Source organism: Lutjanus erythropterus, chromosome 19 (genome assembly GCF_056507025.1).
Source record: "Lutjanus erythropterus isolate fLutEry1 chromosome 19, fLutEry1.hap2, whole genome shotgun sequence".
Taxonomy (NCBI): Eukaryota; Metazoa; Chordata; class Actinopteri; order Lutjaniformes; family Lutjanidae; genus Lutjanus; species Lutjanus erythropterus.
In genome coordinates this window covers 28,633,891-28,649,335 of record NC_139335.1, presented here as the reverse complement: position 1 = coordinate 28,649,335, position 15,445 = coordinate 28,633,891, and the positions used below count along the sequence as shown (strand labels likewise).

Here is a 15,445-nt window from a genome sequence, read left to right as displayed (position 1 = left end):
GAAGATTTGGGCTTTTCCTGTTTGAAAACAGAAAAACTCACCATTCAGTTAAATTATTTGGGAGATTCTGCAACACCGTTTTCCTGTTAAACTCCAGCAGTGTTTTGTGGATTAAGAAACTAAACCAAACCTTCAATTGACATGAGGATGAGTATATAATGACTGAATTGTCATTTTTGGGTGAACTATCCCTTTAATACCTATGGATACATTTTGTTTAATATAGCTTTCTAAAATCATTAAGCTCAAACTGTGAAACAAAACTTTTACTCCCCTAAAGGAAGAATAATCTCATGATATAGTGAACAGTATATGAATCATACGATCATAAAATCAGCAGAGTGCATGTTACTGTTTATTTTTCATGCCTCAATCATGTGAGCTTCTCTTCAGTATGTCGCTCTACAGGTCGTTGAGGTGGTCGTCTCCAAAGTTGATGATCTGTCTCAGAGCTCTCAGTATCAGCCTATCAACGCCACGATTTGTACGTCCTTCTTTATCGTAGTTCTTCACGAGGAGGATGCAGTTCTCCTGAATGCCCAGCGTTGTGTTGAATTTTTTGACCTAAGTTTTAAAAGTACGAGAATTTCAGCTGATCAATAAATGCAAAGTGGTGACCAGTGCTGAAATACTGAAAATTTGAAAGTTACATTTTAAGATCAGAAGTCTGAAAACACTTCAAAAATTCACCAATACTTACTTGTTCCTCCAGGTATTTGCTGTAATAGGCATTGTTTATATTTTCTGCCACATCCTCACAGGCTTTGTCAATTTTGGTGAGAACAACCAGTTGGGGAATATCTGCATAAACAAAAAATTAGCAGAATTTTAAATGTTTATTTTGCTTTTGTTTTATTAAAGGATTTTTTTGACATTGATAGTGGATTTTGTTCAAATTAAATATGTGTCCAGTCAGAATATAAACATTGTGATGTCTGTTCTTACCCATGTCACTGGCTGCCCGTCTGACTTCTCTCATCTTCTTCACAACCTCGTCAGTAATTATAGATACTGAGTCAGCAGAAACGACAGACACCAGAACATGAACTCTGTCATCCAGAGTGGGAGATGGCTTGTAAGATGGATCATTCATGGTCATTTGTTGATCAGGCTTGAACTGGAAAACAATAACATACAGTCAAATAATGGTTATTTAAATTGAACAATGTTTGGATGTGTTGAAATTGAAATAGTATGAAATAACAGGTAGCCTGTGGAGTTTCTGACTGCTGTAATGCTGTAGAGCAGTTTTAGGGTTCCTGTTTTGTTTGTGATGTAGATACAAGGTGGGTGATTTGATACATGTTCCAGCCAATGGTTCAATACTGTTCCACTCAGTGGTGGACTGGCTGTCTGTGGGGCAGAGGCTAAAAAGAAAGCACCAGTGCACCGAAAAGTCACACAAGAAACTATTAACTGTTTAATCATCTCAAGGCACATAGAGACCAACTAATTTTCTAATATGTAGAGAAGCCTGCGTGATACTGCATTGCATTTTCTCCTCTGGAGGGACACCCTAGACCCTCAATCATGGTCCTCAGGACCCTCTGCCCTGCATGTTTGAGATGTTTCCCTGCTCCAATACACCTGATTCAGATGATCAGTTCATCATCAAGCAGAAGCCTGATAACAAACTGGTCATTTGAATAAAGTGTGCTGCAGTAGGGAAACATCTAAAACATGCAGGGCAGTGGGTCCTGAGGACCAGGACTGGGAAACGCTGCCATTTCTGTCTGCTCTTTATCATGTTTTATCATCATTATAACATAAGAGCAGTGCTGTGCAAGGTAACACTTACAAAGTACACAGAAATTAAAATGAACTAGTTCACATTCATAGTTCACAATTTTGAAAATTGACCTATTAAGTTCACAGTCCCAAAGCCCAACATTTTTAACTTAAAATAGAATCTCCTGTCAGATTCACTGGAGTAACATATAATAATGTTATGCAAAATGGTGCATTATATTCATGTTTTTGTATTAAGTAATAATAATAATAATAATAATTTTAAAAATTGTAGTTATTTGAATGGCCAATTAACACTACAGCAGAAAGCAAACTTAAACTCCAACTTATTTCCAACTGGGGACTTGAAATTCAAACTTTTCAGTTCAAGTTGAACGCATCGTGATGAAAGACAACTGCACTCTGAGATGCAGAGAAAAATGAAACAGAGAAGAATGAATATAATGTGGATCTGTCAGTTTTTCACTGTAATGATGCCAGACTTCAGGTTTTAGATCATTTCGACATGTTTGTCCATATTTACATGTGTTTTATCACATTTTGTAAACCTTAAGTACACACACAATACATTTTGGTGGGTAACACTGAATGTAAATATAACTTTTGTAAGAAAAGTCCACAGGCTCCATTTAAATAATGTCAGACTTCAAAGGATTGTACCTGGTAATCATCTTTCACATGTCCCTTCAGGGCCAGTTTGACATCTTCCACGAGAACTCCATTGTTTTCCCTGCTTTCAAAGCCCATGATGTCATTGAAAATGAAGGAATAATGGCCACCTCCATTTTTGCTGATTTTATAAGTTTTGTACTGTAAAGCAGAAGATGCAATTATATTAATAAATATTCATTCATCACATTGCAACTCTTAAACTAATATAGATATCTACAATTGCTTCATTACTTCATCTACAATTTCACAAAAAGCCACAGTTTCTGAAAGGAATAGTTTTGATAAATGCACTTATTTGTGTTTTGCTCTGTTCCTCCAAACTACATCAGTCTCTCCATACTGAGAGGACATTCCACAGGATGTGAGTGTGTGAGAGAGAAAAACAGGATGTAGCCAATCGGAAATTCCCTCCTCCATGAGAGTGTGTTATCAAAGCGCCACCAAGACAGTTTTGATCCACAATCCTTCTTGAATTACACTAAATACTGATACAGACGTTGAATACACACGTCTTCAGAAAGACATATACGAAGAGGTCGACCCTGTGATCACCTGCTGCTCAGTCTGTCATTATGACTTGTGTTTCCTCTGTAACAGACCAACAAGTGCACCAAAGTTTCTCCATACCCTCCACAACAACACAGAGCTGGATATGACCTAACTGCTAATTTATCTCAGTGCTCACTCACGGTTTTGTAACAAAAAAAATCCAAAAAACAGATCTCAGACCAGTCTGTAAAACTTTCAACAACACATGTGAAATACTGATGTGTTGTGTCTTAAAAACATGGCACCTTGCTAGCTGCCATTTATTTGCAAGATTAGCAAAAATATCATTTCTGCAACAGTTCCAGTTGTCCATTCTTTGGTCCAGTATTGAGTGAAGCTAATGTAAACAGTAGGTTACATTATTAGCATTTAGCATTAACATTCTATTCTTAACAACACAAAATGTCAGTACTCCTTTTTCATTACTCCTCCATTACTCCTATTTTCATTATTAATATGAATTTTATTTGTTAATTTTAACACTTCAGTAAAGATAATTTACAGGTTAGAACTGCAATATCTGTCATAAAGGGCAACATATTATCTTTTGTGTGTATGATCAAAATTTTCACAAGTTTCTAGAAATGACATTTTTGTCCTAAGGACAAATGTATAAAAACAAACGGCCCCAAATGTTCTGCATTAAAATCTCAAGAGGCTGATGTCTTTTTATTTGGGAGGGTGAAAAGTGCTCGTAGTTAAAGAAACACCCTAATGTACATTTTCGTTAAACGTTATGCTGGAAAAAAAGAAGAATAAATGGACAAATTTACTTTGGATTTGATATTCCTGCATAAATTTAATTTATTTTTGCCTGTGCTGAATATAATTTGTACCTCCAATATGTTTATTCCTCTTTGTATTTTTTATACTCAAAACATAAGCAAAAAATGTCATTTTAATAATATTTTACAAATGCTTTATAGTAAAGGTCTGTTACAGCTGATGATCAGATTAATGAAATATAATCATCGTAGAAAACATGTTAAGTTCTTAGTTTAAACTGCATCATTTTAGCTTAGAATCACCACAATTAAAAAGTTATTCATACTTTTCTGGTAAAGCTTTTCCCAGAGATTGCCTCAGCTGAAGCTCGACCAGTTATTCTGCCTTGTAGAACATTGTCAACAGAGTTGATGAAACTGGACTTGCCGGCACCGACTGGTCCATGAAGCAGAATTCTGACATGTGTGGCTCTCTTGTTGCGAGGTCGGTAAGATTTCACAAATTCGAGATCCTCCTCGAAGGTCCTGTACATTGAAGAAAAAAAAACCACACGACATAAGGTCTTGTCTGAATGTACAATATCTTATTGATGCTCTGTTGTCACACACACCAAACAACCAAAACAACAACAAACCATTTGAGTTATTAAGAAGCAGAACCACACAGAAAGGACACAGTAACAACATACTGACTCATATATATTTACTCATACTCACGTTTCAAAACTCCTCCATGGTGAACTAAAAAGACCTGAACAGCAAATGTTGACATACAGTGAGACAAAGCAAAGAACTTTATTGAAATCATGCATTATTTTTTGTTAATGATATCATTGTTAATCATCTTCATGGTGAAAGTGAGACAGGAAAAGACTTACCCCCCATAGCTGTAAAGACAAACATTGAAATGATGGTGAATTTACCCCAGTGGTGGAACAAGTACTGAGTTGAGTAAAAATTCCAATACAGTGATTTAAAAACTACTCAGTTACAAGTAACAGTGCTGCTATGAAAATCATCTTCAAGAAGTGTTGTCAGCAAAATCTACTGAACACAATCAAAAATAATTTGACAGATATAAGACAGTGTTAGATGGAAAGAGGTCTTCTAGTGTTGTAGTGGTTTGAGGTGGAGGTTAGTTTTAGTTACACTTAGTTACTTTAGTGGTTCTCCGTCTAAATCTGGGGGTTATAAAATGATTAATGGAAGAGGAAAGACAAAAAACTTTTCTAGCCTTTTTTCACCTTCTGGGCCTCAAATAGTATTCATACATGTTCACCATGTTAGCATTTCAAACTGAGGCAAATGTTAATCACTTGTTGCCCCTAGTGGCTGTTAAGAAAACTGAGAAGTCAGCTGTCAGTGGTCATATAAAACAGAGCAGTCAAAAAATACAAGTTCCAGTTTATATCTATGTCTGTCCAGATGATTCATTTAATAAAAGGAATTAAGTGTATTTTTTGGTAAAATAGAAGTTCTCACTATACTTGTCTTCCAGGTAGAAACTATTTTTTACAGAGGAGGACAGAGGACTGATACAGAGCTGACCATTATGATGTCACAGTGAAGCTGACCTTTGACCTTTTGGATATAAAATATAATCACCTCACCACTTTATGCTATTAGATATTTGTATGTGCTTTTGTCATAATTAGGGTACGAAATTTTGAGTTATGGCCACAGATGTATTTAGGGAGGTCATCTTGTCCTCTCAAAGTGTTTCAGTTTATTCTTGATTCTAAGCTGTAATTTGTATCAAGTTTGAAGAAATTCTCAAAAGTTGTTTCTGTGTTCACAAGAAATATGGAATATAATAATAATATATAATAATATGGAATATGCCTCCAGCCACAGCTGTCGCTGGCATAGGGCCTTAAGAAAGTTTTTCAAGAATTCTGAATCACAGAAGATAATAAAAAATAATGATAATAATAAAAAATGTGTGTCTGAGTATAATCCCTTTCTAAGCCTTGGTTTATGGAGATCACCTTTGTTCCGACCTAGTCTGCATCACTGTTGGCTCAGTAATGCAGACACTAAATCCAAGTGATTCTTTAAATTATTTTAGAGTCTCTAAACATTGGTGTAAGAACACGAAGGGGTCAAAACACCAATAATGGTGGAACTCTATTTGTGAATGCAGATTTGTAGTAACTTAGTGCAGGAATTCCATAAATACTAGAACATAACTAGAACGATAAGAAACATCACTTTGAACTTTGACTTTCAAACTGTATTATCTCTCATGATAAATACAGACTAAGGGATTAATTATTCTGTTAGTTTATCTTTTTAAATATGAAATAACACCAACAATTAAATTCTGTAGAACTTATTTACATATTTATCAATATGCCTGTGAACTGTAATGATTGCAAATATTCGCAGCTGTATTTTCTGTAGGATAATAACCATCAGTGATCTGATTTAAATTTTAGATTATTATTATCAATAATAATAATAATAATAATAATAATAATAATAATAATAATAATAATAATAATAATAATAATAATAATAATAGCCTCTGGGAAAAGCCTGGAAATGAGTACAAAAATAAAACAAAAAAACAAAAACAACAACAACAACAACAACAACAAAACATTACTATTTGTAATAAGTAAGGCTACTACTGAGAGCTTTAACACAAAAATTCAGTGAGTAATAAGTGCTGAGACAAAAAGTGTTACAACTGTCCCTGGTCTCTCCTACTTTATTTTTAATTGAGTTTAATTAATTAATTAATTAATTGTATTTTAATGTCAGGAAATTGGACTGAAATAGGTAAATAGGTTGTGGAACTGTGATGAAAAAAAAAAAACAAAAAAACATTTTATATGAAAATACAGAGACATTTAGCAAAAGTCATGTACCAGCAGCATTGTATTTTTTAATTCAACACAGCACATATTGTTAAACCCTGAGGTTCCCATTAAGGTCATGTTTTCCTTGTTTTCAGTTCTTGTCAGTGCTTCCTGTTTTACTTTGGTAATCACCCTAGTCTCTCCTTTCAGGCACTTTACTTCCTTCCCCTGTGTGTTTTCCTCCTGTGTGACTGCCTGTCCCACCCTGACTGGTTTCACCTGTCCCTCATTACCCTTCCTCTCTTGTGTATTTAGTCCTTGTGCTACTGTTTGTCTGTTGCCACGTCGTCTCAGTTGTATATGAGTGTGTTTTAGCTGTATTCCTAGCGATCTCCTTGTTTTTTGACCTGTTTTTGCATTTTGGACCCTGTTTTTGCCTGCTGCCTTTGGATACCTCTGCTTGTGTTTTTTTTTTTTGACTGATGTATCTGTGTACCGACCACATTTCCCATTAAATACCATGTGTTTTGAGTCCTGCATCTGAGTACTTCTTTATTGGCCCATGTCTGATACATAGAAGTTTGAAAAAATGACCAACTTGGCAGGTAAAATTGGTGAAAGGGTGCTGCAACAGCAAACGACTAAAAAGGAGGTACTGTAGATAGAAAGATCTTCAGTGTCACATAACCCTTAAAAATATAATATTCTTAAGTGTTGAGTGGCAGCTGCAGATGTCTGGTTGATCTTATCTACACTGGTGTGTATTGTGTGAGGTCATGACAGTAGTTCAACTTTCACTTTCTTTTGCATCATGTGATTTAAAAGAATTCTCCTCTCAGATGATCAGGTCTGGTCAGGGTGTGTGTGTGTGAGAGCTAAGGGTGCAGCCTTATGTGTCACACATTGAATTGTAGCCTCTCATAAGCAAAGTAACGCAACCTTTGCTGGAAAATCTCCCCACAATGCCCAGCAGCCACTCGTGAGTCCAGTACAAAGTTCTGGACATGCTGAAATGTACATGCAGCACCCCTGCTGACCAAAACTCTGCAGACAATATTGCATATTTTTTCCATCACCTGCCATCAGTGGTGGGTTTAACGTGCTACATTTACTGCATCACATGTAAACAAGTTTTTGGAGAAATTGTACGTGTCAGAGTAGTTATAATGCAGTATATTTTTTCTATTGAGTAGAATTTTAGAATAATTTCAGTGTACTATATTTAAATAAAAGTCAAGTTAGTTTTCACTTTCAAGTCCAGTAAATAGTCAGAATAATAAGAGGCTCAGCTCTGCAGCTCAGAAAATATTTCTCATAAAAGTACCTTTGTTGAGTATAAACATCATAAAGAGACAGACATTAAATCAAACAAGGGAAATAAAATCATTACCCAAAATTAACAAATGTTGTTGTTGTTGTTGTTGTTTTTACAATCATAGGAGCATATTTTACTCCCATATCTGAGGAGAGACATAATAAAAAGTCCTTACCTTCACTTGTGTGGCTCTGTGCAGAGTGATGCTGCAATATTGAGAGGGGCAGTGTTTATATAGAGTTATCTCTTTGTTTCACTTTTGTTTTTTTGTTTGTTTTTTTTCAGTTTGAGTTTCTTCTCAACCATGTGACTTAAAAGAAGAGGGACTTGCTGGCATGAATACTTCCTCAAACTCTTCCTGTCTGCATTTGAGTCTGTCCACTGCTGCATCTGACTCGTCACCATGACAGTACAGTTATTATCCCTTACACAGGGGTGGAAGTAACTAATTACAAATATTCAAATTACTTTAATTAAGAAGTTTACTATACAATTGTAAACTACTATAAAACTTTACCACAGTTTATTTTGAACAAATTAAAACAGTTAATACCATGAGTTCTGAATAATTCTAGATAAACCTAAAATTTGATAACTATCGCTGTGAATATACAATCATTACAGTTTACCACACGATGGCATGCATATTGATGAATATCTAAATAAATTTTACTAAATTTACATCATGGTGTCATTTCATTTTTAGATTAACTAACAGAATAAATGCATTAATCCTAATTTGGTACTTATCATGAGTTTAAGTCAAAAGTCAAAATGATTGTTTATTAATGTTCTGATGGTTATCAAATTCTGGCATTTCTAGATTTAATAGAGTAGCCAGTAATATTTATGTAACTTTCATGGTTTTGTTTTTTGTTGGTCATATCCTGTCTTTCTGTGTTCCTGTCTGCCCACCTGTGTCTAATGTGGTTCTGTCTATTTAGTCCCTGTGTTTTCTCTGTTTCTGTGTCAGTTCGTTGTTGCCCCACTGTGTCATCCTGTTGATTGTTGGACCTGTTCTCATTTCTTTGAGTTTTGCATTTTGCCTTTGTGGATTCTTTTGTTTTCTTCCAGACTCTGGTTTTGACCTTCTTCATTTACGTAAGCTGTTGATCATTTATTTGCTTGATTAAATGCACTTGAACTCTGCCTCCACCACTATCCAGTTTCACTTTGACACATATTGTAGCAGTAACATTGTGTGGTCACACTGACTATGTAAATGTGGCAGGTTATCTGTCATTTAATCACAAATAAATACATGTTCTCTTCTTTACCTTTAGCTGAGGAAGACTCTGGTTGAAATAATTCCACTCATATTCATATCAAATTAAACACTAAAGACCAAAGTGTGTCAGTGTTTCTTCTTGCTACTCAAGTTTCTCATTACTCAAGCTTTTTTTTCAGTAGACGCTGTTGTACTCTGATTAAAGTAGTTATTTTGATGACTTCTTTTTTTCTTCTTTTTTCTTTAATGGTTACTCTGCCCACCTCTACCTCTTATAACTTTGCCCAGCAGGTGAGTTTGGGAAACACCTCACCAGTGAGTAAAGCACCTGCTGATCTTGATCTTGTCATAGGTGCTGTTGGTTTATGGTGGGTTGCAACTATCACAGTGTTTTTTTTTAATGTGTGCAGCTTAAACCACCACATCTCTAAGCATCAAGAGAGACTTCCAAAAAGTTTATAAAGGTGGGGGTAATAGTGGTGAGGACCCACAACCACTACAACTCACCTTCATCTCTCTTCTTGAGAGTTTGAGTTGTTATACTTCAGTTTTACTGCTTTCATTCTGTGACCTTTCACTTTCTTCTAACGCTGCAGATGAAATCACACAGGGAGACACTTTAACTGATTTTTTTTTTTTATCTTCTTTCAGTAATTAAACTGCCACTTCAACTTTAACTGTTTAAGCAGTTCAGATAAAGTCAGGGGTTGGAAGTGACTACGTGCAAATACTTTGCTACTTTATCTGTACTTGAGTATTTATTTTTCTGAGAACTTTTTCCTTGTGGTCCATACATTTGAACACAAATATTTGTACTTTCTACATCTTAGATTTTCAAAACAGGCCTGTATTTCCATCCTCTGAATACAAATGATAAATGTTTTTTTTTTTCACTTGCATAGTTATTACATTTCCCCAGTTTAATGTATGAACATCATCAAGCATCATTTTTGCACTTCCACATCAGGCCTACAGGCTACTCATACAATACTTTATCCAGTAAGGTTAAATAACATGCAGAAAGATATATATTGTCACAACTTGATTCAACAAGGGATAAAATGGCAAATAATATCAAAAAAGGAATACTCTAGGATGCAGCCTACAATAGTTTTCACTGTTTAGAAATCAATGAAAAATGTCAGTCATTATTTCTCAAAGCCTAACATGATGTCCTCAAATGTCTTTTGTTCACAACCCAAAGATATTCAGCTTACAGTCATAAAGGAGTAAAGAAACCAGAAAATATTCACATTTAAGTAGCTGAAATCAGAAAAAATTATGTAGTCTGTCTGTCAGACAGAGCTGTGATGGTAGAAATAATATGAGCTGTTTTTTCTTCAAGTTGAATTTTTTTCTCTGACGCACCTGTCAGACATTTCAGGTGTGCAGAGACCTTCTCAACATTGTTAGAAATAATATGAGAGAAATCTATGCTACATGTAACCGTGTGTGTGTGTGGTACTGAAACGGAGAAAGAAGAACGATAAAAAGAAACTACATAGATTATTACAGTTTTTAATATCAAACACAGATTTAATTTAGTACAAGTTCAACTACGGAAAACTCAAAAACAAAATGTTACTTGTTCTGCATTTTTGGTGCATCTGGCTAAGTTTGGCTGAACTGAAGTCCCGGTTTGCCACTGTGATTTTGTTTACTGCGCACTGAAGACGTCCAGCTGCTTGATGTCAGTAAATGTTAGGAAGTGTCTCAAATCATAGCCATTTCCAGCAGGGGAACTCTGGGTAAGTGTTTGTCATCACCAAAATGCCACCATTTCATTTTAAAAGTCTCTGGAAATTTGGCTTGAGATAGTAAAAATCCATATGATATCAGAATAAAGGTTTGCATTAAGCATCCACAGAGACCTGAGTGAAAGTAAATATTCATAAGTATTAAGAAATCTGGAAAAATGTATTTTAGCACTTGAACAAAGGACAACCTAAAAAAATTAATATGGGTTTAAGTCTAAGTTATATTTAGAACATGTTCGCCGCTTTATTTTGTCGTCAGGCAGCGTTTTCAAACATGGAACTAAAGCCGGTGTCTCTTTCTTTATGTGGTGGGGCTCCTCCAGCAGTGCAGAACAGTGAGTGGGTTGAAAGCAGCCTGGGCTGGACTCCTCCTTTGTTCCAGCCTCCTAATCAGAGCCAGGGAATATAAGGCACCTGTGGGCCTTTCCTCTGCCTCTTTTCCTGCCTCATGCTCTGTCCCTGCTGTTGGCTGAGAACGTTTGCTCCCACCAGAGGGGTGTAACTACGAAGCAAGATTAATGGGTTAGCGAGCTATGTTGAGTCTAAAGCCAGGATTTTCAGTGTCACGAAGGTGGCTCTCTTTTAACCTGGCTAGATCACCATGGTAACTGATGCTAAACTCATAACCTGGATGGGAGCAGGTTATGTTCAGAGTTTATGATTAAATCGTCTGTCAAAAGCACCGTTCTTTAACTACTTATTGTCCTAACAAGATTGTTTATGAGCGATATAGCTTTTAAACTGAGGGAGGATAATGAACAATGAAAAATTGCTGAGCTGTATGTTGCATCGGTATGCCGGTATCGGTATGCATCGTGCTGTCATGACGGTAACCTCCGTTTGGTGATGCAGAGTCATTTTCCCCGTTTGCTCCAGATCATATTAACACTTTAAATTTACATGGTATATAATCCACACACTAAAATAATGATGAAACAACTACAGACACTTTGAATACTTCTTACTGTTATCTGTTTTGTCTTGGTGATTTTGCAGCTCAGATCACTGATTAGAAAATTCATCATCATTTATCACAGACAATCTTAAATCAGTTACACTCATTTTACGTTGGTTTGGTCAAAAACTTCAGTGATGTCCACGTCTCTGTCATCATAGGACAGTGTCAGACAGACTTCATCATGTTTAAATCTGCTGTATGGAGTTTTATTGTTTGATGTGCAGTTTTCATGTTAGAATAAACAGCAGCATTAAGACCACATTTAGTCGATCAGTAATTTTCTGACATCATTCTTCTTCTCCTGCTTTATTTGCAGCAACAATGTTGCTTTTTGTCGTAATGTATTTGTATGTTTTCCACAGCTCATAATTATAACAACTTGATGATTTTGACTTAAGTAAGTGACTCGCGATCGCTTCATTTCATGCGGAAGAAGAGTCAAATGATGCAACAAACGCCCCTTTTATGTGAGCGTGCACAGAGTCTGAAGACGAAAACCTGGATTAACAAAGTGAGTTGATAACCACCATCATGATACCCGTTATCTCTGATTGTGGTTTTAGGCTTTCGATCCAGATCATGCAAAGAAAGCCTGGCTGTGTCGAGCTTGCTTCGTAGTACACCCCCCAGGTATGTGCTCACAAAAGCCTGTTTATGTACAATTGTACTTGCATTTTAGTTTTGTTTAGCATGTGCAATGTGTTGGTTGGCCAGGTACCGTGACTTCCCTCCTGCCCTGCTGTGTATTAGAGCCCAGACCTCGAGGTGGTGAGTAGGGTGTTTCATCACCAGTCTTAATATGAAGTGTGGGAGCCCGGCTAATTGTATTTTCTGCCTTGTTTCAAGTCCTAGTGCCCCCCCTTTTACCACTGCTGCTTCGCCCTACTGTTGTTCTGTTTTACGTTACTGTTGTTACTTTTGCTTTGCCCTGGTTTTCCTTTACTTTGTGTACAGTTCTTTTGTTTTGCCTATGGTTTTCTTTTACTTTACTTGCCAACTGAGGTACATATTTGTTGTTTTCTTAATTATTTTAGGCACCCGTGGTGAGGTCCCTTCACATTTGTGTGTGAGTAATTGCACTGGGACACCATAGACTACACCATTTTCTGTTTGAGGATTGCTGTGTTTGCTGTGCTCACTTGCGGTGATCAGTGGTAGCACCCCTAGACACTCCTGAGTAGTCTGCCTCTCCCATGTGGCCTCGGCTCAGTTTTCTTAGTTTAATTAGTTTTGCTTAAGTTGGGCTGAGTTTTTAATTATTGTATTGTTCACCTTTTTTACAATTTATATGAAGGCCCCTCTTTAACATATTGTAATAAAGTATTTTTATCTAGCTATTTGTTCATTAATAATTTTCTTCTTTTCAGCAGCTCCAGCCCCTGCTATTGTTTTGATTATTTTGTTTTTCAATAAAAGTATCTATTTTAATTGAATACATATCTCCACCTGTGGTCAGTAACGAGCCTGTGTGCCTTACATTACCCTTTACACAATAATTGAGGTGCTTCAAGTATTTCCTGGGGTGAAATTCCCCAGGTGGCGTTGTCTGGCATATTCTTTCCTTCCCTTATGTCATAATTCCATACCTACCAACACCTGTCGTCTACATTACAGACACCAGACTCCAGGGATAGAATCAGTCATTTTCCCTCGCAGGACACGGGAGTTGTAGGACTCTGTTAGTTAGTTTGTGTTATTGTTTGTCTTCAGTTTGCGTTTGGTGATTTAACATGTTTGAGTCTGAGCTAACATTATGTAATGTAGATCGAGATAGCTGTAGACCAGTGACTCCTGTGTCCTGTGAGGGTAAAATTAGGAGTGGAACAGAGGAATGGAATTTTGTGGCAGTGAAGAGAGCACAGATGTCAGCTTCAGTTTGTGTAACAGCAGGGTATAGCAGGGCAAATGTTCTAAATATCAGGAAAACTTAAATTGATACTGATCTGAGCCAGCTTAAATCACTTTGTGTTAAAGGAGGGATATAATGTTGTCGAGTAGGCTCAGACTCAGAGGGCAGTTTTGTTGCAATCAATCCCTCCAGATACAGTCCTTCTGTGAAAGTCACAAACATAATTGGTGATAAGGCACGGCCCTGAGAGAGGCCAACGCCCAGTGGAAAAGAGTCTGATTTACTACCGAGGACCCAGACACAGCTCCTGCTTTGGGCATAGAGATTGGATGGCCCTGACCAGTGACCCCCTGACCCCACACACGCACAGCACCTCCCACAATGTCTCCCCACAAAACACATGCTTTTGATTAATAAAATCCAATATGTGTCCAGACAGAGTATAACCATTGTGATGTCTGTTCTTACTCATTTCACTGGCTGCCAGTCGGCTTCACTCATCTTCTTCACAACTTCATCACTCATTATAGATAATGAGTCAGCAGGAACAACAGAAACCAGAACATGAACTCTGCCATCCAGAGTGGGAGATGGTTTATAACATGGATCATTCTCGGTCATTTGTTTTTTATCCTTGAACTGGAAAACATAACATACAATCAAATGATGATTTTTTTTTTCATTTAACAATGTTCAAATGTGTTGAAATCAAAATAATGAAAAATAACAGGTAGCCTGTGGAGTTTTTCACCACTATAGTGCTGTAGAGCAGTTTTAGGGTCCCTGTTTTATTTGTGATGCAGAGGATGCACATGTGTGTGGGTGGGTGATGTGATACATGTTCCAGCCAATGGTTTCATACTATTCCACTGATCTAAGTGGTGCTAAACCACCAGAAATGTAGCAATGCAAAGAAGAGAAGAAGAAGAAGAAGACTGTTCATGGGTTTAAACACCCTGTATGAAAAATCAAGTGTTTATCACATTTGGTCAAGATCAAGTATACATACAAGCATACAATCCAGTCACTGACACCTAATATAATTTTTCCTTGTTTACAAGAAGACTCCACAGGTTCCATTTATTTATTCACTTATTTATGTATTTATTTATACCTGAGGTACAAGATAGGGCTGGGCGATATATTGATATAAAAATTATATCGATATATTTTTAAATGTGATATGGAATTAGACTATATCGTATATATCGATATAGTTCAAATTGGCGCTGTGATCCTTGCTCTGCTGCGCTGATGACCCGGAGCTCTCTGCACTGCTCCGCGCGCCCCCGCCCCTCCTCTTTCATGCACAGAGGGGGAAGAGGCAAGGAGAGAAACACCGGCACTCTTCAACAAGCATGGAGGCAGCAACAATGGCTGCAGAGCGCGCAAAGGAGGAATTGGTTTGTAAAAGAAAAAGCAGTGGCTCAGTAATTTGGAGATGGTTTGGTTTTAAAGTATCAGATGAGCAACAAAATCACGTTATATGTAGGGAGTGTGGTAAACAAGTTACAGCCAGGGGTGGAAGCACTACAAATCTTTTTCACCACCTAAAACAGTGGCACAAACTGCAGTACGAAGAGTGTGTGAAGCTGCGCGCTGCAGAAGCCCCAGGCGCAAGCCATCCACAACCCGAAAAAGCTCCAGCCCCAAAACAAAGCCCACTGCAAGCCTCATTTACCCGCAGTGTGCCTTATGAAAAGAAAAGTGACACGTGGTGTACTATAACGAAAGCGGTGTCCTATCACATTGCTAAAGATATGGTCCCTGTTGCAACTGTGGAACAAGTCAGATTCAAAAAGCCACTGAAAACTATGGACCCGAGATATGAGCTTCCCA

At 37.0% G+C, this 15,445-nt stretch overlaps 1 protein-coding gene across 1 annotated transcript; it reads right to left on the bottom strand.

The window, feature by feature from the left end:
- Positions 1-288: 288 nt before the first annotated feature.
- Positions 289-4,228, bottom strand: LOC146310043 (interferon-induced protein 44-like). Its single transcript, XM_084744340.1, has 5 exons — positions 4,022-4,228; positions 2,410-2,559; positions 946-1,117; positions 701-801; positions 289-564 (listed from the first exon to the last, which is right to left on the bottom strand). Exons 1-5 carry the CDS (start codon positions 4,226-4,228, stop codon positions 403-405), a joined length of 792 nt encoding a protein of 263 aa, XP_084600466.1. The 3' UTR covers positions 289-402.
- Between the last annotated feature and the right edge of the window lie 11,217 nt (positions 4,229-15,445).

What these genes read in the sequence shown, in the direction of transcription:
- LOC146310043 (XM_084744340.1), bottom strand. Translation starts at nt 4,228, where the DNA reads ATGTACAGGACCTTCGAGGAGGATCTCGAATTTGTGAAATCTTACCGA. An exon ending in GGAAAAGCTTTACCAGAAAA is followed by an intron (nt 2,560 to 4,021) that starts GTATGAATAACT and finishes TCTGCTTTACAG; the next exon opens with TACAAAACTTATAAAATCAG. An exon ending in ATGTGAAAGATGATTACCAG is followed by an intron (nt 1,118 to 2,409) that starts GTACAATCCTTT and finishes ATTGTTTTCCAG; the next exon opens with TTCAAGCCTGATCAACAAAT.